At 33.1% G+C, this 27,542-nt stretch overlaps 1 protein-coding gene across 3 annotated transcripts; it reads right to left on the bottom strand.

Annotated features, from left to right (window-relative positions):
* Positions 1 to 112: 112 nt before the first annotated feature.
* cysu (peroxidase homolog) lies at positions 113 to 27,542 on the bottom strand. 3 transcript variants are annotated; one of them, XM_018517231.1, is made up of 17 exons: positions 27,127 to 27,542; positions 21,773 to 21,961; positions 16,783 to 16,862; positions 16,459 to 16,552; positions 16,152 to 16,343; positions 15,877 to 16,073; positions 14,176 to 14,428; positions 13,136 to 13,281; positions 9,894 to 10,135; positions 9,459 to 9,591; positions 8,962 to 9,089; positions 8,786 to 8,895; positions 8,014 to 8,106; positions 7,540 to 7,709; positions 7,308 to 7,416; positions 6,897 to 6,993; positions 113 to 2,956 (listed from the first exon to the last, which is right to left on the bottom strand). In XM_018517231.1, the coding sequence occupies exons 1-17, from the start codon at positions 27,135 to 27,137 to the stop codon at positions 113 to 115; spliced, it is 5,088 nt and encodes a 1,695-aa protein (XP_018372733.1). In that variant the 5' UTR covers positions 27,138 to 27,542. The 3 variants fall into 3 exon arrangements, with proteins under 3 accessions (XP_018372733.1, XP_018372734.1, XP_018372735.1); XM_018517232.1 differs by lacking the exon at positions 113 to 2,956 and adding an exon at positions 4,193 to 4,642 and having other exon boundaries at positions 27,127 to 27,137; XM_018517233.1 differs by lacking the exon at positions 113 to 2,956 and adding an exon at positions 6,053 to 6,829.

The following is a 27,542-nucleotide window of genomic DNA, read 5'->3' as shown; positions in this document are numbered from 1 at the left end:
TGTAATAACAAGAATATAAGTTTGACATGATGTAATTTATATACAGCCTTGGCCAAAAATATTAGGCATCTTGTTAATTATTATTTAAAGTTTTAGCTTAAAACTTAATGTCTTAAGCTTCTTCTTTTGAATTTTCTGTTTCTTGTTCATTGTCTTTGTTTTTTTTACGAGGCGATTCGTATTCTAAACTCCAAAAGTTGTTATATTTAATCGGTATTGCTTCACCTTTTTCAATCATTTTGTTGAGATTTTCATCTAATCTAGAAAAACGATCCTTCTTTTCTAAAATTTTCGACAACGTTTTATGAATATCTTCTTTGTTTCTCGATTCTTCCTTTTGTCTGTCTTCTTCGGCTGTTGAGTTGTCTTGCAATTGGTGTAAAACATCCTTTGTAAAGTAACGAGACAAGAATTCTTTTTCCGTGTCAACTGTATCAGATGATTCTTCATCGTTGTCTTTTTTGAAAATATTCTTAAAGAAATCTTTGTCGTAGTAAGGATGAGGATCTTCATCAATTTCTTCGCTCTGTTTCTCCTTTTTCTTAGCATAGGAATCAGTGTCTTCTTCTTTACTGTTTACTTCATCTGCATCGTCGGAAGTAATACTGTGATTATCGTGATGATCTTCGTTTTTCACGAAATAATCTTGCGATTGTTCTTTTGGATCCGTGGCATACGTCTTGATCTCTTCAAATTCCTCAGTACGATCAGAATCTTCCTTATGTTCTTCTGGATTTGTAGTATATGTTTCGATTTCTTTAGAATTTTTGTTGCGATCGGGATTTTCTTTATAATTATATTCCGATTCTTTATCACTGTCCTTTCCGAAAATATGCTTAAAGAAATCTTTATCATCATAAGGATAATAATCCTTATCGACTATCTCACTTTCTTTTGCTTCTTTCTTCTCGTAAGAATCAGTTTCCTCTTTTGTCTTGTCTCTATCATTAAAAGTGTCATCATGGAAATCATCGTTCTTCGTGAAATAATTATACGATTGTTCTTTTGGATCCGACTCGACCTCTTCAGACGTCTCGGTGCGATCAGAATTTTCCTTATGATCGTATTTCTTGCTAAAGATAGCTCGTATGCTTTTCAATATAGGATCGTTTGTAAACTCATCCCAATTGATCGGTTTTTTATATTCATCAAAGTCAACGAAATCTGAATTTTCATTTTCCTCTTCTGCGGAATGGTGAATGTCGTCGGTAACATCCTCGGTATTATTGCGCAACTTGGTGTCTTCGACATCGTAATTATCAACGCATTCGGCAGAATCTTTACTTTCCGTACAACTTGGACGCGAGTTCAGTGAGGTTTCCGGCTCGTCACTTTCAGTCTGTACTACCTTAATCTTAGCACTTGGGGATTTTGAAGAGAAATCATCAGCGTCGTGGAACTGTTTTGGAATATAATCGTAATCGCTATCATCATATTCGTTGTATCTCACTGGAGTTGTGCTGTGATTGTTTTTATCTAAACTCTTCTCCTGTTGGTCGGAATAATCTGGTACTTCCACATAGGGTATATTTGAAGGATCATAATTCGAAATTGTGCCCGTCGAATTTTCTACGTGTTCCACTTGATCCTTTTCTTGCAAGGGTTTCTCGACAGCACTTTCGGTTGGCAAAAATGATGATGTAGTGAAACTCTCTTCAGAAGAATATGGCGGACCTGGTTCGGAAATAATTTCCTGCGATGAATTACGCATTTCATTGGTGTATTCCGTCGAATTATCTAAAGACGAATAATCAATACTTTTAACTTTATCGGGGAATTTATTCAAATCGTCCACTTCAGAAGCGCTAGTTACAAGTGATGATACAATCGGATTATTATTTAATTTTGCTAGGTTCACAACTGGAATCTGGTTAGGTTGCCATTTGATTTTATTTGCAATGTTCCAAAAGCCCGATATGTAAGGATCAGATATTTCTGGCAAATTTATATCCGTGATATTGAATGGTGTTTTATCGTTCGTCGCTTGCACCTGCTTATCTTCTTTGTAATTGACCGTTTCTTCTTGGATGCACGGAGTTGAAGCCGCATTACTTTCCGGAATATTCGCATTTCGTTTAGAACGAGTCTTTTCGTTTTTGATTAATTGAGTTGCGTTGATTATATCCCAGATGCGTTTATAAAAATCGCGTTCCGGTTTAATATTGGTACTCGTTACTTGTGACTTATCTTCCTGTGATTGCGAGGCTGTAATTCGGTCTTTGTCAGTGCATGTTGAATTATCTGAATTATTTTCTAAGGAATTGTAACCACTGATAATATCGGTGTGAGGACGGGTACCGTTAATATATTCCCAAATACGTTTGTAAAACACAGTACTTGGTATCGCTACATTATTCTCTGTTTTAAGATCAGTTGCATTTTTGTTTCGTAGTGGTTTTTTCGTTGAAAGAGTTCTTTTTCGTTGTTTTCGATAATTGAGATTTGGATGACGAGATTTTTTATTTGAAATGATAGTTTTTTCCCGTTGAACATCCTGCGAATTATTTTCCGATTTGTAAGACGAACGTTTTGAACGTTTGTTACCAATTATTTTCTGAATACTTTTTGCTGCTTTTAACATTTGCGCACTATTTTGTCGTTTCTGTCGAATGGCTTCGACAACTGTTGTAATCTTGATGATTTCCATATCAGGATCAGATAAATCTGTATTTTTATTTTTATCATTCATAAGATGGAATGTCGGTTTCATAATTTGTTTATTTAAAATTTTTTCTTGCTGCTGAAGTAATTTCTGAGGCATTTTTAAGCGTTGAGTGTATTTTTTCCATCCAACAGAATACGGATATATCCACCAAGGCTTGTCCGACTTCTTTTTTGAATTAATTGCTGTATTTTTTCCCATGGATTTTAATTTACGATTGAATTTGTTGATATATGCATGCTGTAATGTAGGTTTAATCTCAGATGCAGCTTGCGTAGATTTTATTATAGTATCCTGGAAATAATCAATTAACAGGTATTATAAATAAATATTATAACATTACATTGAGTTAAAAAAAAAAAATAAAAAGATAGAGAGAGAGAGAGAGAGAGAGAGAGAGAGAGAGAGAGAGAGAGAGTTGCTGACCAAACGTTACTTAAAATAATATAATTTTAATAATGTTATAAAAAGCAAATATTCTAGTATCATAATAAGGTAATTATTCTGTACACAATAATCGTACTATTATACAAAATAATAAACAAAAATATCATATTAAAAATATGTTTAGGGAGATATTTAATAGAAAGATGTACTTACATTTATATTTTGTGAAAACGGTGAGAAATAAATGATTATATCATGTGGTTCCATACTTGGACATTAAATGTGCCCGTGCATTATATGTATACTACCGTGTAAATTGTGCCGTTATACATATTTTACAGATTATAATGAAACTAATTTCAACAGATTGTTAAATGTGCAATACTCTATGATACTTATGAGCTTCTCTATCAACTTACATGTAATTTCTGCTAGGCAGATTAAGAGTAATACATATAAATAAAGACTTATTAAATAGCATTCTTATGAAATTGACTTTTATTTATAATTATGTACAAAAAGTACAATATAAATAGTAATCATCACAGTAGCGCAGAAAATATGTTTTGATTGTAAATTTATTTAACAAACGGAAAGTAAAAGGTATCAACTCCGTACAAATTTCTGAGCCACTACGTATGAATATTTACATTTTGCTTATTACAATAATAATGCTTGAAGCAATAATCAATCATCGTACAAAAATATATCATTTTTCATTAATATTTATATGTAATTCCACTGTCGTGGAATTGTCAGTACTCTTGACTAATAAATATTAGATTTTATTCCACTTTGATTAAGCAAACGTACATGTACTCTCATACTTAATAACATTGCATTAACGCGTTAAAAAAAAACTGTCATTCTTAAGAAACTTCCATACGCAATACATAAATCACATACGTTAAAGTTACTATTACTAAGTGTAGTCTGCAATAATAGAAAAATAATGTTTGAGCATCAATATAAACTCAGTTTCCTGATAAAAATCTAATACTGGCCAATTTAATACTGGCCAATTATTACTGAAAGACAGTAATTATTTATTTGGAATACTAAAAGCACTAAACAACAGTATGAATACTTAAAAAAAATAATTATTTGCTTTCAATATTAAGTTGCTTAGTATTACATTTCTGTAAGTGTCATTGTTGCTGAGATAGATATTCCGCGAAACGTTACTTCAATTTTCATATTATACTTTATAAAAGAGTATTCTGTATTGTAAACTAGTACTCTATATAATAATCATTTTATTGTAGACAAAGATATCTAAATTATTATTATCAAACTCACTCAAATATTATGAAAAATTCGTATAAAACATGGACACACGTATATCATTTTACATCTCGCTGTACAAGTAGACGTCGATCGACTCATACCCACGTTCGTGATGTACCTTAGACAGTGCCTCAAAGCACAGCACATGGCGGCAGATACTTTACGATCAGGCGCCTTTGTCCCTTGCGGTGCACTCGCTTACTCTCTCGTGAAGCCCAGATATGAAGCAATGCCGTTAATATTCTCAAAGAAGATTCGATAAGCTTGCTGGCTGTCGTAGTGCACCGGACGCTCCTCCACCCATCGCTATAGTACAATAGGTAATTGTAGGTACTGATTTGGTGCATGGCAGTCGGCGGGGAAATGTGGAGTTAGAACGATAATGTACGATCACGCAACAAACGCAATCGTCTAATTCTGTGTGTATGTCCGAGCACACGATACTTTACCTGTAATTGATACTAGATACTGTGGGGCGAATGTAGACTAGGAATGCAAAATGATGTAGAAGAGAAAGGGATATGAACGAAATTGACTTTCAAATATCGTTTAATTCCATATTAAAATTGTGCTATAATCTAGCATAGAAAGGGAATATTTAAAAGCATTGAAAGTATAAAATTATACAGAAAAAGGCCGAATGCTTCCATGCCTACATCGTAATTTGCATTTCTATGTGAATGATGTCTGATTGTGAGTATAATGAGTTTATTTTTGATAGGTGATTTCATGGGTAAATCACATGAAAGAATACGCGAAATGTATAAAACAGAACGATAATAAAAAATTTTATTATTGTTTGAAGTGTTATATTTAAAAAGATGGCACTTACATAATTTTGTGTATAGCGAACAGTATTCTGGATAAGATTATAGAAATTTTAACTTACAGATCGAAATACACCATTTGCAACTGTAATCGAGTACATAGTCAAATGATCGCGCTTCGCATTAAGTAGATAAGGAAAATTTTTATGTTAAACAATATATCGTTAATATACTTTAAAGGGCACAGAATATGAAGTAAATTATCTTTTTTTAAATATATTTCGATCGAGAAATAAAGAGATATTCCATGAAAAATATATATATTGAAAAGACTAGATATTAAGCACTGCTAAGTGTTATAGCCGTTATAAAAGTCCGCGATGCTGAAAGATGACGATAGACGGTTACATGCAAGGAATGATTCGATTTGATTGAAATTTACTATGTACAAAGAGTATATCATAGTTGTAGTATTGTAATGTTTTGATCGAAAGTGATGTATTAACAAAAAATAAAATAGCGATGGAAGAAATTATTTTAAATGTATTATAAAAAATCGTTGCTGTATTAATGAAAGTTTAAATAATAAAATACTAAATGCAATGCAAATGATACGTAACTTAAGGTAACATATATAAATTACGACAAAATTTTATAATAAACATTTAGATATTTGTGAATGAAATTTTGAAGTGCAGTTTGCAGACTTTGGCAATATTAATTGTTATACATATATTAAGTTAAAATAAAGTAAAATAAAATGGAAAATTTTGAAGCTCATACGTGAGAGAAAATACAATTACAAATCTATGCAATCTTAAGATTGGAGCACAAACCTTTATCCCTCAAACACAATGGAGTAATAAGCCTTAAGCCTTAAGGAATTGACCAATCATAGTCGATTATTCTTCTCACATTCGACTGTGATTGATCAATTTCTTAAGGCTTATTACTCTATTGTGTTTGCGGGATTACATAATGCATAGTGCATATAATATAAGATAATTAATCAATCAGAACCTTTATTTCATGGCTGGAAAGACTCTGATTGATCTCTTGTACTTTATATGTATATTATGTAAAGGTTTATGCCCATATACAGCATTCAAGCTGTAATGTTACACAAATAACTTTCGTACAAACAAAAAAGATGAACGTTAAAATTGAAACTCGACACATAAATAACATTGTATATTTCGAATTGTGAGTATATTACGTGTGAAATTCTTGTTGTCTTTTGTATGAAAATGAAGTATAACGCACGATGCATTTTTACTAAAAAAAAGGTTGTATGTACATTTTGTTGATAAGGATTACTGTGGAAGCTAAAGGTGTCCTGTAACTTTGCCAAAGGTCCAGATCGATATCACATATTTTTAATCTATCAGTATTAAAAAGTTAAAGTTTACTATCGTGATATGATCGACATATTTACGAGTTATTGTAAAAAAAAGTTTGAGATTGTAATTCATGAATCCATTATTATGAACCACTTTAAACAGCGACTCAAATGTGATCGACTGGCCAACTCTGTACTTTATCGCACTATATGATATAATCAATTTATTCTACTTAAGCATGACTTATCGCGTCTAATTGTTTGCTCTACTTCAACACGTGCGTGCCTACGGGATGATCTTATGTTATAGTGCCTAAAGGTTGGACTTCTTGGCTCGTGGCTCGGTTGTTACGTGGTGGTGTTCGCCTAAGGGCACTCTGTTTATATCTAGATTGGTGAAACAGGTCTTCCTTTATTTCCCCAACTGCCCGTATGGATCTGCTAGATTACTCACGTATTGCTCGGCGGCGTGACTCGTCGCCGGGAATTCAGCCCATTTTGACAAGTCGATGCCGGGTATAATACCACTACGACATGGGACTCGAGGATTTCTGTTATGAAATTAAGAACAGTATACATTATATATTTTAGTCATTTTTTTAAATTTCTCTAAAAATCTTTTTAAGATCAAATAAAAATTGAAGCAAAGTAGAAACAAAATTAGTTAGTCAATATAATGGATAAAATAAATATAGTGAATGAAGATACAGAATATATTAATAGTAATAGTAAATATTTTTATAGACTCCATTTATTTACAGCAAATGAAATATATATAAAGTTATGATATATATATATATAATGTTTTTTTATTTTTAAATATTTTATTCAATAAATCATTATTTATTATTATAAATCAACTTACATTTCGTGATCAGGAAGGACCATCGGATAGATTTGTACCGTATCGATAAGATCAGTGTTGTCACAGATCAATCTGGCGAGCTTCGCCTTTCGAATTTCGTTCAGTTGTTCTAGGAAAATAAAAGTGAAAATGCAATTTTAGAAGGTACTGCACTTCGTTACATATCGACTGAATGTCGCGAGTCCTTGGCTCACGCGACTCCCACCGGGAAGAGAATTTGAAAGGGTCTTACCGAGAGTGAAGGACGATGGCTGGTTCGGCAACTCGTACCAGAATCTGTCACCACGACGCGAATGACTGAACTGTGTGGCAATTAGGCAAGCGAAGGTTGGCCCGAGCATGCTACCCGGAAGCGGTCTTTCGGATACGCCGCCCGACCATAAATCGACGTCCGCAGGATGTCTGAAAAGGAGCGTGGCCGAGATGAAGCCGTTATTTCCGAATACGCTATTTTTAGCATCGATCGGTCCGCTGACTGAATAATGAGATGTAAAACTTGATCGATCGATCTTTCGATACTCCGAAGGTTCCGCTACCGGATTTTACAGTAAAGGAGCGTGGCCGAGATGAAGCCGTTATTTCCGAATACGCTATTTTTAGCATCGATCGGTCCACTGACTGAATAATGAGATGTAAAACTTGATCGATCGATCTTTCGATACTCCGAAGGTTTCGCTACCGGATTTTACAAACGTGTAATACTCACTCAAAAATAGTACTATATCGCCTGACAGTTTCGTTTGGCATGGAACCAAACAATTCATCGAAAGTGTTGGCATCAGGAAGGCCGCAGTACTTTCTAAAATTATAAAATCGCAAAATTATATACATATCGCTGTGTTGATAGAAAAGTCATACAATTAAAAATTGGCAACTTTTTAGTAGAGTATTAAAAAAATTCTTCCTGAATTGGAACGTTTTAATTAGGTTTGTGAATAATGTATAATTTCTTTTTCTTTTCACTGTTATACTAATTTTCTATTATAATGTATTCTCTTCAAAACTGTGTCATGAGTTCTCAAAATTTAAACACTGCAATTCCTAATATAGGGTTTTGTAAATTTTATTCTTTATCAGATTTGTAACATTTTTTCATATAAGCAATTTGTTGATAAATGTATTATTTTTCATAGTAATATAGTAATCTGTAGATTCGATTTTCTTTATCTCAAAAATGCTCATTTTTTACTTGTACCACTTTTCTATCAACATTGCGATATATTACTGAATAATTTATTTTTGGTAATGTATTTGAACTTTCTGATTTGTGACAGAAAATTAGTTATATATTTCGATGACTTTTCTGTGATTTTATTATCATTCAACTTTACTTCTGTTCAATCTTCCGTTCCATTTATTTGTGCTTATAGTATACGCTGACTATACAGAAGATTATTATTGTGGTATACAGATACCGCTCTTAACTACAGTTAGTTAAACAAGTTTATTAATACAAGTACGGCTTAACAATAATTCACCTAAACTCCATATAACTTGGAATACCAAACTCGCGGCCGCGTTGCATGTTAAAGGATACCAAATCCAGTCCGAATTTTGCTCCAACTTTTTTGAAGAGATGATTTGTCACCTGTAAAGAATAAACCGTATAGTACGGCATAATTTTATAATTTGTTTATGTTAATCATTGTTTTACTTCTTGCGTTATAGAATCATCCATAGCTTGAGCAACTTGGTTCATCAAGCCCATTAAATATTCATCGAATACACCAGCCCGGTACAAGTCATAAGGGCGTCTTATCAAATCTGAGAGTCTCTTTGAAGCTATAAAGATAAATATAGATAATTTGAAATCATATTTGAAGGAAAAAAAATTAAATATTCTAACGAAAAATTGATGTGAGAGACAGAGAGAGGCCACCTTATTATCCATAATATTAAATATTTTAATGAGCAAATTTTAAAATAAATTTCAGAATTTATTTAAAGTGAAATTTTATTATTTATACATATTATGAATTAAAAATTTATCTATTTAGAGAAGAGAAGCTTCTATTTAGCCTACAAGATTAAAAAAAAATGATTTAAAAAAATTATTAAAGAATGTATATAATCAAGAGAAACGATTTCTAATATGGCTTGTTAGTGTAATATAATCTTGTTATATGCGATTAGTATATATTGTCGCCTTACCAATAAATTTATGAGCTTTACTCCATCGTTCTACAGCCGTGGGCAATAGTGAGTGACCGAATCTAAAGGCAGCAGCAGCGAAAGCGTCTATTACGCCTGGATTTATGCTCTGATCGTATCCATCCCAGTATTTCTATGGAAAATTGATATCTTAATGTCAACGCGGTTATTATACTGTTATTACTGTTAAAAACTGTTCAACAAACGGCAAAAAATAAACGAAAAATATATATCATTAAATCTTAATTATTATAATAACGTACATACATACATAGTCATTAAACATTGTTATTTCTGCATTTAAAAAATGAATTACTTTATTAACGATGTTTTGAAGTTATCTTTATTTATAACAAATTATGTCTTTGTAATTTGTGCATAAATATTCATAAATTTTGTTTCAATATGTTTCAGAGTGTCGTCAGTTCAACTTACTTCCTTCTCGAGGAGAAGTCCGAATTTCTCCATGACATCTTTGCCGAGTAATATGGGGAGGAACTCGTTATAAATGACGTGTTGGATTTCCGCGATGACGATGCGCCTAGCTTCCTGAAAGAGAATCTCATCGTCCCAGTGCGGATTTATGACGGCCAATGCTTTAGCAATCCGGTTATGCTCTCGCGCCATTAAAGTGTGCATGCAGGTAAGTACCAACTGTTCGTTTACACGAATCTCACCTATAAGTAACAGAATTGATACAATACATTTATGAAATATTAAAAGGATGATTAATTTTCGAAATTGAGAATGGTAGACGCGATGCTTTCATAAAAAGAATCGAATAATTCTATACTTCCCAAGATACTTTAATCAGCTTAAGAGATTTATTAAAGTACATAGACTCAATACATGATAATTCATTGAATCGTGTAACGCAAAACGAAGACTACGATACATCAATATAAGCCAGATAAAGGCTTTTATTGTTAAATAATTAAATTTAAACACAAAAAGAGTAATCTTTGTAATATATCCTGATGTTCAAAATATTAGAAGTGCAATATTACAAAATAAATAGGCAACTAAGAGCTAGTACACAGTTGTTCTAGATGTACGATACAATTGTTCTTTATTCTATAACAATACATATATTACTGATGTTTCGGCTGCTTTTTTCAGCCATTTTTATGGTATAACTTCCGTTTAATAATCTAAAACGTTACTGAGACTCGAACGAAGACACATATCCAATCAGCAAATTTTACATAATTTGCATTCTTAATTGTGTTTAGTAGAAGTGCAATATTACAAAATAAATAGGCAACTAAGAGCTAGTACACAGTTGTTCTAGATGTACAATACAATTGTTCTTTATTCTATAACAATACATATATTACCGACGTTTCGGCTGCTTTTTTCAGCCATTTTTATGCTATAACTTCGGTTTAATAATCTAAAACGTTACTGAGACACGAACGAAGACACATGTCCAATCGACAAATTTTACATAATTTGCATTCTTAATTGTGTTTATTGGAATGGAGGTACAAGCTATTAGTACAACTGATCTTACAAATCTTGACTTGATAAGAAGAGCCATTCACAGGAACAAATGAGGAATTGCTATGAGTTGACTAATTGCACCTGCATTCTGAACTATTACATTCAAATGTTGGATTATTAAACGGAAGTTATACCATGAAGATGGCTGAAAAAAAAAAACAGCCGAAAAAAACGTCGGTAATATATGTATTGTTATAGAATAAAGAAGAATCATATCGTACATTTATAACAACCGTGTACTAGCTCTTAGTTGCCTATTTATTTTGTAATATTTTTTTTAATATTGAGAGCTCGCTTAATTTATATTATTATATAGAAGTGCATAGAGAATTCAATTGGAAAATATTGGAAGCTTATAAAGAATGTAATCGCTTTATCGCACGAATATCTACATTTATAGGCTTGTATTGGCCTCGATTTGATTTGTTATAGTTTTCTTAAGTCCTGTTGCATAATGCATTATAACAATCCATTTCACACAAAGAACGTATAAATTATAATTTTCATTAAATGTACTATAGCGTACTAATTTAATAATTTATTAGCTATTGTACTAAGTAACTTTAATTAATTTAAATGATTTAAATAAAGATGACTAAATATGATAAAATTTCCAAGAGTATAATACCTTTGCTATCGAAGCATATCATCGAGTTCTTGTATTAATAACAGTAGAAACAAGAAATGTTTATCTCTGTTTATCTTATCTATCTCATGTGAGTGATTAAACATAATTTAATTTAATGAGTTAGCGTACAAAACTAAACCGGGATGAAAAATTGTTATATTATTGGTTACATAAAAAGTTGTTATCTTGTTATTACATAAACCTTTGTCTAGACGAATGGAAAATAATAATTATTGCAGCACGTGCGATTTTTTTCTAATATTTCTGTGACTTAATAAAAGTCGACGTCCTTGCGTCGCAGCCATTCTCTTTCTCACCCGTATTGTATCGATCGGTGTGCTGATAATCATGTGATACGGTACTTACCCCGTAATAGCAAAAGCGAGCATTGAGTTACCATACCATCCGAAATTTTTAAAAACTTAAATAATGACAGCAGATCTTGGGTAGCAATTGATTTTTCCGTAACATGCGATTAACGTAAGTACAGGGTATGGGTGATGTTGCTGCTGAATACTCTCACGATTGACGTGTGGGAGATTTACGGTTTAACACGCCGTAGCTCCGGGTCCAGGTATTCCACATGATTTATGGAAACGGTGTGCGCGATAAGTGCATACAATTATCGCCGCGATCGAATTGTTTTGTCTCGTGAAATTGCCGACCAGATTCACTATGCATATCACTGGAAGGTTTCGCGGATGATCGACGAATTGACGTGGGAAAATGACTCCTGGGCGAGTATATGAAATGTAGGTGCTAAGCAAAATCGATCGGGGCAGTCGATCATGGCCATCTCAAGAGAGAGCGAGAGGCGCTTAGTAAACGGCGCCACGAGAAGGCAGTAACGAGCGTGACTTACCGCTCCATTGTTCTTATACTATGAGACGCAGAAAAATCGCCAGAAATTAGAATAGTTACATTAGTGGCACTAGTGCGGTTACATTCGACTTAGGCTGATTCGTGCATCGTACGCTTATTGTAAATTCAAATAGATATAATCGTGCTAATAGCCCGCGCCTTACATTGCGTTTTGAAGCTATGTTTACCACTCTTTACGAAAGTCAATCTTTTTTAGAGCGAAGCGATTGATTCGTCACGACTGCAATCCATAATACATTATATACACGCAAGAACATAACTGCAATAATGCGTGATATGTGAAAAATACTGAAAAATACCGTAGAATATTATAAAGAATATTTTAAACCGACTAAATATTTTATTTGTCATATATATATTCTAACAATTTTCGACTTTTTTGGAGCAAGCACGAGATAAATAATTTTTAAAATGAACATTTTAACGATTCAAATCATAAATTAATTTTGATAAAATATTATTAAAATATTAAGTTTCTATTATCAATTATTCGGATTTTTTACATTTGACGTTTTAAACGTCTAATTTTCAAATATTTTAATATTTATATTGAGTAAGTCTGCGGCATTATTTAAGCTGTGATGTTAAAACATTTTTTTTAAGTTAATCTTAATATTTAAATTAATTACAAATATAACGAAAAATATTTATAAATATAAATTACCAGCTTCGAAGCAATACATCGATCGATTCGGTCGAGTACATCCTTCGTCCGGTATATCCAACTTTAGCGGCAATAGATCTTTAAGGCCATACTCTGCAAAGACTGGATTCATTCGTAGTAATCCGCCATAGCCTGTTCGGAGTTTTCTAAAAAGCGAAATAAGAAGATATGTGGGAATCTTAAAAGCTATGTGCAAACGATAATATTAATGTAATTAATCCGTTATTATATCTTTTACTGTTCCTTTAATACTTTTATATCGTATTTCTTTATCATATGATTAGATATATTTCTATATCGCATATGATTAGACGACTTGAAATTTTACGAAGATCAGTTTGACAGTCTAATATTTTCAAATTACTTGAAATATTAAAATAAGTACTTTTTAGAGAAATTAGATAGAGAAATATATGTGTTATAGACGTAAAAGATATATGTAGCAATCTATGATGTCACGAGGGAATGTGAAGTCCACAAGGATTGAGCAATCGCGAGATTTGTAGATCGCATCACACGAACATGGTAGAAAGTGCGAAGAACACGAGAGCACGTGCCCGTGTGTTGGAAAATGCAGAACAACGTAATGCTGATTTATTGTCCTCGATGACGTAACAGAGACTCACATATGTACCGTTTTGAGGCGGAACGAAATTCGTTTCGCCAAATGCACGTGCAGAGACCCATAAAAGGCGAAAACCGACTTACTCACCCCTGGAGAATAACCGTTGACTGATTAATACAATTCCTCTCTTATGCTATATTATTTTACACCGTGATAAACTATAAATGGGTATAATAGATTAATTTTTCTCGTATGCTTTAACGCGTTTATATAGGGTGTTCTATTACTTCCTTCTTAAACACATTTTAATTTTAAAAAGTTAGCGAATATGTGTTTATACATGCTGTATTCAGACAAAATTAACTTTAAATTCTATCTCATTGTTGATCGATAGTGCGATAAATCATTACAAAAGCATTTGAAAATAATTATTTTATACTATTATACGGGTTGAAAGCAACTTATTGTGGTTTACCTAGCAAAAGCTTCCGTGATGCCATAAACCGTATTACCATCCAGTACACCCGTAAGAAGATTGAAAGGCACTCGGGAACCGAGACGGCAACCAGGTCGGACTGCAGGAAAAGCGCGAACGAAGTTCATGCATTGCACATTGAACAGTCTGTAGAAATAGTCGTCCTCTGGTATGAAGATTTCATTGCAATAGGGATTCTTTTGGTGTGGCAGCCGACCACAGCACTCTTCCGGGTCGTTTCGGTTCAGAGGGTCTGCAAACACGATGATAGCAGAACAGATATGTAATGATAGCAGAAAGCGATAGCATTCCGATCACGCACGCGTAATCCATAGTTCGTGAGTGGCAGACGTGTTAGAGAATATCAGCACTCGCGATTGAATGGAACATTATGAATGTCGACTGCTTTTCCCGGTTGTCGCAATCTCATATTGAACGAGGTATAATAGAATCGACATTGTCTATTAATTATCCTTTCATACAAGAATATGCATATTATATGCGTGTCTAGGATTGTCTACAGTTACATATAGCTGAATTATACATTCTAAATTATTCTTCCTTTCGATAACAATCCGATAATTGACGTGGAGTATCGCGAGTTATTTCAGAGTGGCGCGATTTCAAGTCTGCCAATGGGCTTGTCAATTTTGACTGACACATCAGCGAATAATCTCGAGTCGAAGAACGCCCGCTCGGGAACGTCGTACACGTGATCGATTTATCGGGGCAAAGATCGTTCGCTTTCTCTCGTAGTTACCCTCCTTTCGATAAATACGGTAAACGTTGGAAGGGCCTATAAGCGACCTACGGATTCACATATATCAAATATCTCGGTACAGTTGCTTAGACGCAATCAGTCCACTGACGACTGAGAGGCTCGCTTTCTATTCTACTTGCATGATTGAATCAGCTGGTTTTGATCGTTACAGCATACGAGCCGACAGCAAAACCATTCATAGTTTTTTTATTGTTGCTTTCTCTAAAATTTATTACATATCACAGATGGCTATCAGCACGTTGCAGTGATCTTCACTTGTTTAAGATCATTTATTTAAGATTTCGATCATTTATCTCTCTTTTTAATAACTTAGACAAGATGGTTTTTATTGAACAAAAAAACAGAAAATTTTGTCTCATTAAATTAATATTTAAAATATTTATAATTATTATAATTATTTATTATCTCGAAGAATTATACGTAATTCTGCATTTATTTTCCTGTTGTTGCTGCATGAAATAAATAAGTTTTTTATTTAGTTTTTATGATTTATACGTATTTTACGTGAATATCTTGTAAAGTAGTATAAAAATATATAAGTATTTAATAATACTTTCGAAGCTGTCATGAGTACTTTTTATACAGAAGCTATATGCATTTTGTGGATCATTAGGGTGAGAAACAGCTTACTGTATATTAGACTGCTTTTCGTCTCGAAGTGAACTACAATGTTCATGTAACATTGGCATTCTAATAATAGATTTAGACACGTAGATAACCCATGAAACGCATAGCTTCATATACATAAGTATTTACTTATTTGATTATATAAGTTGTATATTTATCTAATTAATGAGATTAACGAAAAAATTATTATTTATCCACGTAAACTTATTGCTTTGCAGACGTTCAAATCATCGCGGCGGAAAAATGTATCATGAATGTCGTGTAAAAAAACCATACTTTCGAATGTAATATACCTAAAGGCGTGGCGGTCAAAGTGTAATCGTGGTCCATGAATTGTCCCCACGCAATCACCATAACTGTACCGGCGTGATCATGATAACCTTCGTCTGGGTGCATGGTGCGTGATACAACTCGGGACAATGGTAAATCACGACCCGTTATGGATATCCTTGGCGCCGATAGGCCGTCTGCGAATTGAGGATTCATCAATCTGTAAAAGATAAAAAAAAAATATTCGCGTTGTGCCGAAAAAGAAACGTCTGTGAGAAATGGAGAAAATTACGGTTACCTCGCGAAAGGCGACAGAGTGGCTCCCCAAGTTGGATTCTCTAAATTCGTACAGAGACCATCAAACCGTCGGTACTTGCCTGGTCTGCATTCTATGTTGCTAAGAAAGGCGGGACAAACCTCGCGGATCAGCGTCTTCGAAGTGTCGATCAACGGTAGACTCCTTTGAATTTCCTCGTAGGTCAATCCGTACCTGAGTGCCGATGATTAGAAAGTAAAATCAAGGAAACGCGATCGGATCCCAAGGCGGGAAAGTTCATCGGAAGAGAAAGAGAGAGATTACATAGGCTTGAACAGGGAAGACTTACGTTTGCGCGAGATTCGTAGTAATGTCGAGAAGCAGCTCGCCGACCGTCGCCAGATCCTCCGGTCGCCACATCTCCGACTTGGGTCTCGCGACGTCTGCGGGCGATTATGTGTGAACGACAGTACGAGAAAGTAACGCGTGAAACGAAGTAAAAAATAGCAAATACGAGAGACGTGCGAGTGGCGATCATTTGTTATGGGTTCATATGGGACCGAGATTACACATTATTACGCGACGACACGCCGATATCTTATTGATCATTGTTGGCAATAAATTATACGGACATCCTACAATTAATTCTTGTAATGAAATTTAATATACTCACTGATGCGCTTCCTCGCTTCGACGTAAGCATGATTTACGGCGTCGAACGTGATACAGGTTTGAGTTCCTCCTGCGGTAGGGCTACGGATAACGAAAGATGAAAGTTGACACGTGCTCGATCTTTGAGTGCGGATATTATTTACAGATTCCCCTCTCTTCTTTCCTTTCCTTCTTCATCTCACCGGGTTAATTACCCAACGTTGCGCAGCCTACTTTCATGAGAAGCCGACTCGCGAGAACCTTGCGCGTGAATTCGTTCGTGCAAATCACGTATGTACATATGCAGAATGTCTGTATGTGCGGATATTTCGTATCAAGGTAATCCGAAACTATCCTAGACATGCTCTCTTATGAATATGAGTGAATTGACTTTCATATACTGTTTCCGTCATAAAATATACTGGCATTGAGACGTGCCGCTCTTCGGCTGCGCCAACGAAGGTTGACCCAGCAATTCTCTACGTCGACATTACGCTCTTATCTTCCGCCTTTGATTCTTTTATCATATATTCTCATTTTAGTCGTCTACTATATATATAATATCATTATTTTTATCTATTCCTTTATCAATTTTTCTCATTAATTACTTATTCTTTGAAATTAACATAAATTTTGTTTTGAAATTTTATACCTACATCTTGATGAAATATGGATATAAATTTTGAAATTAAGTTTGAATCAAACGATTACAAATTGAATATATTATTTCAGTATTTTAATGTCTTCAGTAGTTTATGTCTGTTTTCATGACATCAATGTAGATTAACTTTTTTTAAATCTCGATTCAACTTAATCTTCATCTTTTTCCAATCCTAAGAATTAGAAAAAGATGAAAAGTAAGTTGAACCGAAATTCAAGTTAATCTACAAACAAGATGAAAACGAGCAAAATTTAGAATAATATATTTATTTTGCAATCGTTTAATTTAAACTTAATTTACATTGATGTGGAAACAGGATAGATAAATATATCACACACACACACACACACACACACATGTATATTATCTTTTTTTAACCTATTTTTATATAAAACTAATCTCAGTATATTTTTGAAATTTGGTTTATGTAAGACTTTACATTAACGTTCACCTATATAATATATATAAATGTTTAGCATAACAGGATCTCAACTTACTTAAAACACTGACTCGTGAAACTATTAGAGTTTACTCGAGCGGCGGTCTTTCTAAATACTCTGATTCAAGTAGTATAAATCACTAATTCAAGTACTTGAAGTGCAAAATCGGAAAGACGCGAGAAAGGATTTCCCGCGTCTAATTGCGGCTGAGTGTTTCGACCGTTGTGCCGTAATCAACGTAATAATAACGAAAGCACTCTATAATGGTGTCGTGCATCGACGCACTTACCATAACTGGTCTGAGCGACGGCTACAGTCCCATTCCCTGCCGCTCGGTGATAAATGTGGATTGCGCTAACCAGAGAACCTTTTTTTTCTGATACATATAAATTATATTTCAGCTCACGGCATTCGTACTTTAATACGCCATTTAATAATCACGTTGTCGCGGTCGCGGCACGCAAAGTATCTATGGTGTTCGAAAATAGCCTGCCCCCTTATTGCTCCGATCGTTTCGTGCGTTATGCCGTCTTTGTTTCGATGAATATCGATAATTGGTGCAATAATATTCTCATACATCGTGTCCGTTCCTGCTTTCTCGCGAATGATCCTTTTGGATATTGTCAATAATCACTTTTGCAACCGTCAGCACGCGCTATTTCGACCTCCAGATCGACTGTATCGTTTCGCGGTGCAATTACGAACTGACGTCTCGTTATGTCGTGTCCTCGGGCACCTGCTTGACATTCCATGAGTGTTGCCTTCATCTTAAAGTAACTACGTGACATCGCTAACCGGACGGCATTACGACGCCACGCCGGCTACCTAAACGGTCACAGATCAGACTTGTCTGACTATGTTTACTCCTGATTACTGGATAACTAGTTATTAAAGCTCGCTAAGTATAAACGATCTATATTTGTGTCAAAACTTAAAATTGAATTTTATGTATAATTTTGTGTACTGTGCAATACGAAAAACATGAAAAATTAGAATATGTCAAAATACACAAGTATAAACAGAATAAATATAAATTAAGTAAAAATTAATAAAATTTAAATAGAATTGTATTCTGAAATTCAACACAAATTATGAATCGTTTAAAGTGGGGTTTTCACGATAAATTATATGGTTTCTGTTTTACGCGTTATATAAGATTTTCATTATATTTTTATGACGATACGCAAAAATTGCATATTTTCTTTTTAATCATAATGTATTATTTTAAAGATTTGGATTGATTAAAATTATAATTATTAATTATTTATATTTTTTCTATGACTAAAAAAAGACGAATAATAATTAAAACTTCAATTTCGATTTTAATTCTTCCATTAACTGTTTAAAAAACAAAATTCTTAATGAGAAGTGTTTAGTGCTTCTAAAATAAACTGCATTTATGCGAACTATAAACACAAAGGTATAAGAGTTTATACACTTACTTATACATGAAATTGTGAGTCATGATCAATGTCGTTATGAATGACCAGTTCATTAAGAAAACAATGTTTATCAAGAGGTGTATACAAATCTTTTAAAGTGTCTTTTTAAACCGTACAATTGTAATCTTAATAACGTTATTATGACGAGAATTAAATTTATAACAGCGCAATTACGGTTCTTAATAACACACGTCGCTGTGTTGAAGTAATCGTAATTGACCGCGTGGAATTAAGGACGGTGATAATATACTTAGCATGTAATTCTAATTAGTTTTCTTTTAGCTTCAAAGCGAGGACGTTTCGGCTACCATATTCTTCATAAATCTATAAAGTGGTTTTATTGCAACGCGGTCGCCTTATAGTTTATTAGTGGAACACCTCAAAAGTCTCAATTAGTGCTAAACTTCTCGTATGCACGAGAAGTTAAGACCATGCTTGTGATGCGAAATACACGAACCGACGCGTTTTAAACAGATCTCGTAACTTCGTTTAAAAAAATCGCAATTAATTATGATTAATTGCTACGAGCGGTGCATTTTTTATCATACATTACAAAAAAGTACAGCGAAACGACGCGAGTTAAATCTTGATTTTAGCACCCGAATGCTATCCGTTCAAAAAATTTCTTTCTTAATTTTTTGTTCTATAAATCATTTGCAGCCGTCTTTGTAACCGCGTTTCTCCAACATCTCGGCCGCCCAGCTGAATTTGATTCTTAAGGACACTTTACGGGAGTATTCGAACGATAAACGCCACCGTCCCGTCGGTTGTTTGACGCGAAGAACGGCAGTTAATCACGGGTTTCAAGGCGGTTACGCGTCTGAACGCGGGGATTATTACTGCGGCTGTCTGTACGGTAAATACGATTCTGTACACGAGACGATGAATGGAACAGCACGCGGTTTATTGCAGTATACGTAACGGTCACTTTCGTTGCATGACGCATTTATAGCTCAATACCATATAAATGCTGATTCCAGCTGGCAATGGCCGCTTTTAAGAGCTCGACAGAGACAGAATATTCGAATTTTATCACCACAAAAACAATGTAATTTATACAGAATCATTTTACATAGGCATGCGGAACAGTCTGCGGTAATATAACCACAGTAGAACACTGTGCGTTCGCACAGTAGAATCGATAAGATTGCATTAGAATCCACTAGTCCTGCGGGAACAGGATGATAGTGAAAGTCCTGGCCGTACGGCCAAAGTTCCCGCTTTCTCTAATCCTCTAGAGTATCAGTTGAGGACTTTGTTACGTAAGTGTACTGCGCTTCCATGCAGTTAGCAAACGCGATTCATAATCGTGTATTTCCTAGTCATTACAATATGTCCTAGAATAGACGTTCTAGCTGATAAGATGCTTTTTATTTGCTTTTGTGGCATTCTCGTGATCGACAGCGCGGTAAAAGACAGTATTTTGCTTGAGCGATATAATCGGTGACCATCAACCGTGGAATGTGAGTATTAATCTTTATAATAAACTGATAGAATGGTTAGATGCAGCTGTCTTAATAGTCAAAATATATACAACTGTTTTCAGTCACATTTCTTATTAATGGCAAATATTAGAATATCCTAGAGAAAGGTTATATTCGACAAATTTTTGAAAAATTACCATGATTACTATTTAATGTAAATACAATTAATTATTAAATTTCGAGTAATTGCAAAAGTAACATTTCTTGCAAAATAATATATCGTAAATGATAGATTATTTGAAATAATTTAATAAACGATATTAATTAAATAGATTATTGTGACTATAATTATTTACTATATTTGACACACTATATTTGAAGTTAGAAAATGTCAAAAAAACTATATTGTCGGAAATTGTAATACTAAAAATTTATAATAGATATCCATTCCTATCTTCCACTTATCACATAATAATAGCTTTAAATACAAAAACTGTGTAAAATCTAATATAATATAGATCTATTATGGTACAATTAACCTAATCTGTGCAAAAATATTTTTTTATTTAGTATTTGTGCTCCATTGCAAAAAAAGTATTTAAAATTATATTACGAATTTTGTTGACGTTATTATACGTTGATAATGTTAATAAAATTCTCACATTATATGATAAATTCGAGAAAAAATTTCGAAATTAATTAAAATGATTAATTAAACAATTCAAATTATATGATAAATTCGAGGAAATATTTCGAAATTAATTAAAATGATTCATTAAGCAATTAAAATTAATTTTTTGTGAGAAAAGAAAAAAATTAGCATCTCTGTAAGATATTTTCTTGATGTTGCCATGAATGTGTGTGTGGCGTATTAATTAGCCTATTTATTGAGACGTAAAAATTCACAGGCGGCAATACTTTACGAAAGTTTGTATCAGTCACTTGGAAGGAATAACTCCAGTTCTTGATTTCGCGTTGACTTTCGCTAAATTAAGATCGCTATCGTCACGCAGACTCATACCTCGGTCTTAATGTGAGCACTTACAACGATCCGCGAAGTAAATTATAGGTGTAGTCATAAACGCTGGTTCTTCCACGGGCATCCAGGATCAAGGCGCACTCCTCTCCGTTTGCATAAGAGTCGAAAGGTTGATACTGTAGCCCGTTACAGTGCGCTGTTACCAGCAGCAGCAGCAATCCGATTATCGCGGATCGCGTCCGCGTTATCGCGAATCTGCAACAGTTCAGTACAAACGATTATCTTTCTCACATCAAAGAGTATCGTAGCGCGTTTGAATAAAAAATTACTCGGTTTGATGTTGTCCTAAATCACAGACATACAGGTTTGCATAGATTATTACAAATCTGATCGGAGATCTCTTAAGATGAAGAAGGTTGATGATACGAAATAATTGTATATTGGAATAATAAAAATACTCTTTAACTTATCTCTAAAATATTTTTGTTTATTTTATATAATGCTCTATTATACAAATTATTATAATGAAAATGAATATGAGTAATTAAAACAAAGTTGGCAAAAGAAGTTGTATATTATATCATTGAATGCAAAATGTTAATTGAAACAATCAATTGCTGCGTTTAGCAAAAAAATAACTTTGCAACTGTAGATTCTGTAATATGGTTTTTCTTACTTTTACTTGATTTAAAAATGTATAAATCAGTTATTAAAGAATCTTGTAAAACTACTTTTTCTGTTAAACACAGCCAATGTATTTGGGTATGTAACAACGACAGTTTCCGCATATTTTCTACAAAGTAAAAACATTTATACTGTTCATGAGGAATCTTAAATGTATATACATGATTCCGTATTTTTTCTTTTTTTAATAAAGTAATAATAAAAGATTAATAAAGTAATACTGGACAGTAAAAGATTATACTTGTTAGAGAAATCAGGAATACGAATAAAAACGAATATTAAAAATATTTTTAACGAGACCTTTATCATTATTATTGACATAATTGTATTATTAAATTTTACGTTAATAATAGCCTGAATAGCAGTTGTATAACATATTATGTGTTATTGAAAATATTCTTTTGAACTTCTACTCTATGAAAATAAATAACTATTTATATAGAAATAAAATTCGGTAAGAAATAAAATTAAAAATTAAAAGAATTCGATAAAGTATTACTGTTTTATATATTAATACTTTAAAGTAACTTTAAATGTAATTACATTAAACAAAATAATAAAATCGGGCTTTTCGTAAAGATTGTTTAGAAATAGGGACAATGGATCGGGAGGGTTTCCACAATTTTGAATTCAGTGAAAAGTTATAAATAACAATGATGCAGCGTAAAAAAGTGCATTTTTTGTTAAAATTATTCCTTACATTGTGAGGAGGTCACGCAAAATGATAGGGTGAATTCTCCGTGAACATTTTTTTGCTTGATAGCTCGATAGTATCTATTGCATCATACATGCATTCTTATTTAAGCGTGTTCGGTACATTCTCGAGCGAAACGGAGAAACCGAGATACAAAAGTCGAAGTTCTTCCGTAATCCATTTTAACACAAGAGACGCATCGCGGACATCTTCAGTCCGTCCATGGAAAGTCAGTTTTACATTTTGTATTCCCACACTTTGCGATATATTTGCATATGTAAACGTGCAATTGATACGCATATAAAATTGTGTGGTAACAAATACATTTCGTGCATGTTGCATTTTTATTAGCAGGTACCCTACGTTACATCCGATTTTTTAGTTTTATAAGAAAGAAAATTTTCTTTCTTTTTAATTTCATTATTTAAGGGATTTTCTGTAATATACATTTAAATCTAAACTTTAAATATCAGGCCTATTAATTACATTTCGCTTTGCTTAAGACGTATTACAAACAAAAATTATATTTTGATGTAATAAAAAAATTACGTTAAAAGGACGAAAAAAAAAATATATATATATAGAATGTATAGTTATAAGTCTTCCACCACCTTGAACTTTTTAGTAAAACATGTGTCAAGATTAATTACTATCGTACATCCATGCTTCATTCACCAACGCTTGTCATGAAATTACATTAATTTACGGTACAAATTGGTACGTTGGAAATAGCTGACAGGTATTCGCGCTTGCCTTGTAGTTTATTGCCGCCGATGAAAGTGCCTCCCGTATCACACAATGATTAGACACAATTGACATTTAAAGTCATTCGGATTCTCTTCCGTTTTTTGGTCATCTCAAACGTATCGATTCACGAACGCAACTCGATAAACCGGTCCTCGCATATTCGGTAATCTTAGATCATAATGATTATCCAATTATTTTTAATGGAAATTATTTACATTTCAGTGACTTGCAATTGATATAATTTGTTGACATATGTTCTTCGTTCAATATAATTTAGGGGAGAGAGAGAGAGAGAGAGAGAGAGAGAGAGAGAGAGAGAGAGACCTTTTTGCATGCTTGCTATAATGATTATATATTAATAAAAAGTTTTTATTAAAAACACGTTTTCGTGTTCATCTGTTTATATATGCTATCATACTGCTTTAAAACAAATATACATTAAGATATTTCAAGTTCTTGTTGAATAGAAAATTATATTTAATTTTAAAGTTTTTATCTATCCATGATGTACATACTGATATTTTGAGAGGTCTTCTAAAAAAAGGAAGAAGAGAGAGAAAAAATTCATACATGCTTCACACGGCCAAGTTCTCATTTTATAGGAAAAAAAACATTTAATGCGAATAAAAGATTTACTTTTTTCACGGTATTAAATTATCTTATGAAATCAAAAGATTGGAGAAATTGTTTTTCGTGATCACTGAATGGATCATGGTTCATTAACTAAGTAGTATGTCAATTTATTGTTGATTGTCTTCTTGCGGAAACGCCAGTCTTTTACCGGATTACGAGTGAATTCAGATTGATATTCCGTGTACGTAATCGCGTGAAATTCAATCGGAGAGCGTGCGAAACAGTGGTCAGGAAGCGTACGAAAAAGTGAAAATTCGTCAAAAAATCAGCCGCAAAATACCGCAAGAAAATTGTTCCTTATTGTTGCATAAGACATTTAACTTTTAACGCGTTGATAAAATCTAAAGATGTTACAGCTATGTTATATGTACGCTTAAAAAATTAGAAAAATTAAAAAAATTTTTTTAATTAAAAGAATTATATGCAATACATATACATTTTATTACATATATTCCGAATTGTATGCTGTAATTACACAGTAAATGATTTTTATTATGCGAGCAGACATATTGATTGCAGGTTTCTTTTATGGTGAACGGATTGTAATTAAACTTAACCTACATATCGCTCATTTACTGTAACAACTAAAAAAAGTTTTCTTTGAAAATGAGTTTGAATGTTTGGAATTATTAAAATTTTGTAATATTAATTTTGAAATCCAATTTTGACAGTAGAGAAATAAAAATACGTATACTTTTGAAGTACGTTTTACTTTTTTTCTTTAAATTTCTTTTTTGCAAGTAACTAAAAAAAATGACAATTTTTTAGTTATGTTATTATTGTAGCAACTAAGCGATATATCTTACATGGACTTAATAAAATTATAAACATCACAATTGCTGAATTTAATATTATTACTTTTATAAATTATTTTATAAATGTTATAATGTTATTATTATTTCTATTTATTCTATATATGGTAATATTGAATTGAAAATCAGCCAACTATTAATTGAAATAATACTTTATTATCTCAGTATATAATTTTAAAAAAGTGCAACGAATTATAAAAGAATATAGGTTACTGTAAAAACGTTTGATTATATGTTTCTAAATTGTAAATTAGAATCTTATACGTATGTATATGTAATATAATGCAAGAATGAATATGAAATTTCTGATGATAATAAGCAATGTGTTGGTTATTCAAACAATTCAAATGTTACAATTGGTTAAATTAATAAAGTAGAATTATGCAAAACAATGTATCGGAAGGTCGTAATGAAAACTTTTATTATATGCTAATCGATTATCATCGTTGTGCCGACTACATCATCATGTCGCAGCGTCACGGTTAGATCAAATAATTGCTAAGTAGGCGGACAGTGATCGACTGTTTCTCAAGTGTTTGCAAACCTTTACACTTTATGGATGCGTATCTTATTTGACAATTAAAAATTCGAATGATTTACTACCTCGGTGAAAGGATTCGAAAGCAGGTAAAAGTAACGCGATACCTACAGAAGGTCGAGTTTAGATTACAAGACATCTGTGACTATCTAATCTTGATTTTGCGCTACGCTTTAAATTCCAACTGATCATGCTCTTGTCATTTCGCGTGACGGCGCGTTTTCTTTAAAGAATAAATCGTGTAAATGATGATTGAGACAAAATCCCCTAGATTGATCGAAATGATTACTTTCTCGATGCTTCATGCGGGATTCTCCTTTCACCTTTCGCGGACCCCGCGTGATGATAATAGACATGAAGAGTCACGTACATTTTCGCCCCATTTGTATCCTCGACCCAATTCTCATAATTACTCGTAATCATTTTTCCGAGCTTCCGTCTTTCTCAGGAAGCCTCAAACTCTTCTTTCTCACGTTCAAGAAGTTCGCGAGAGATTGGAAAAACTGATAAGCAACAATGGCATTAATTAATTAATTTATACAGGTGCTAAAATGTTTTAATTTTGGTAAGAGTAAATATCTTGAGATGATTTAATCCTCTGTTTGCAATCTGGGATCTTTTTTGGCGAAAATTGTTATAAGCAAAATTTCATTCTCTTTTTCCGAAATAAAAAAGACCAAAATCTAGTTTTTTTCTTCTAAAATATCATATTAAAAAATTATTTAATAATGTAACAAAAATGTTAAAAAGTAACCCTTTTTTCACATTTTTTGAAGGTTTATAGAACAGTAAACAAAGGATTAGACAAAGAGAATATAATTGCAGAGAGTTAAACATTTATAACATATATGTCAATATGTGACAGATATGATAATATTCTTTTAACTTATTCTTATCACGTAAGACTTGTTGAAGAAAAGTTGATTTCTCCTAGAAAAGGGATTAAAAATTAATTTTATTTAATATTATTAGCAGCATCGATTTATAGCGTGTATGACACTGAAAAGAAAAGATAGAAACCTTAGTCATCTTCAGCAGTGTAATTTTCGTGATATTCTGACATGTATTTTTGGTCCATTTTATTTCAGAAAGCAGAAAATATAGAAGATAGAATATAAAAGATGTTTTTTATCATTTTTATTTATTATTTAATATACTAGAAGTTAATACATTGCGTGCTTATATGAACCGTCCTTATATAAAAGTATATATACTCGATTATTTGCGACACTAGCTGTGTCGCGTGACACGCGTCGATCGCTTAGAATTCTTCTAAGTAGAATTTCTTGATTTATAATTCCCTCGCACTCACCCGTTGTGCATTCTTCTATCACGTGCTCCACGTTGCTAATGATTTATGATGATCGAGGATCAACGACACAGTTGTCGTCAAGGGTTGTAATTGTCAATTTGCACGATTTTCGGTGCACTCTCTCAACACACGCGGCACGCGACGGAGAAGTGAGGATAATCGAATGCCGGCAATGTTCCTGTCGGCTAATGTCTTCGCACGTGTCCGAGAAACCGTTAAGGTAATCACCACCGTGTGTACCTATTCCTCCACCGTCCGTCGAAGCGTATTCGTACAATCGACCAACCACTTCTCTACTTGCCGGATATAATCCAGCTTGCAGCGGTCGGTTACCACTGATCCTAGATGGTTGCTTTTAGATCGAGCCGAACTGATCGACTACGTTAATGTGGTACTCGCGATCGTGTCCTGCCTTC

Source organism: Trachymyrmex cornetzi, unplaced genomic scaffold (genome assembly GCF_001594075.2).
Source record: "Trachymyrmex cornetzi isolate Tcor2-1 unplaced genomic scaffold, Tcor1.1 scaffold67, whole genome shotgun sequence".
NCBI classification, from domain to species: domain Eukaryota; kingdom Metazoa; phylum Arthropoda; class Insecta; order Hymenoptera; family Formicidae; genus Trachymyrmex; species Trachymyrmex cornetzi.
This window is presented reverse-complemented; position numbering and strand designations above follow the sequence as displayed.

What these genes read in the sequence shown, in the direction of transcription:
- cysu (XM_018517231.1), bottom strand. An exon ending in ATGATTCTATAACGCAAGAA is followed by an intron (nt 8,896 to 8,961) that starts GTAAAACAATGA and finishes TATTCTTTACAG; the next exon opens with GTGACAAATCATCTCTTCAA. An exon ending in GTCACGCCGCCGAGCAATAC is followed by an intron (nt 2,957 to 6,896) that starts GTGAGTAATCTA and finishes GATTATTTCCAG; the next exon opens with GATACTATAATAAAATCTAC.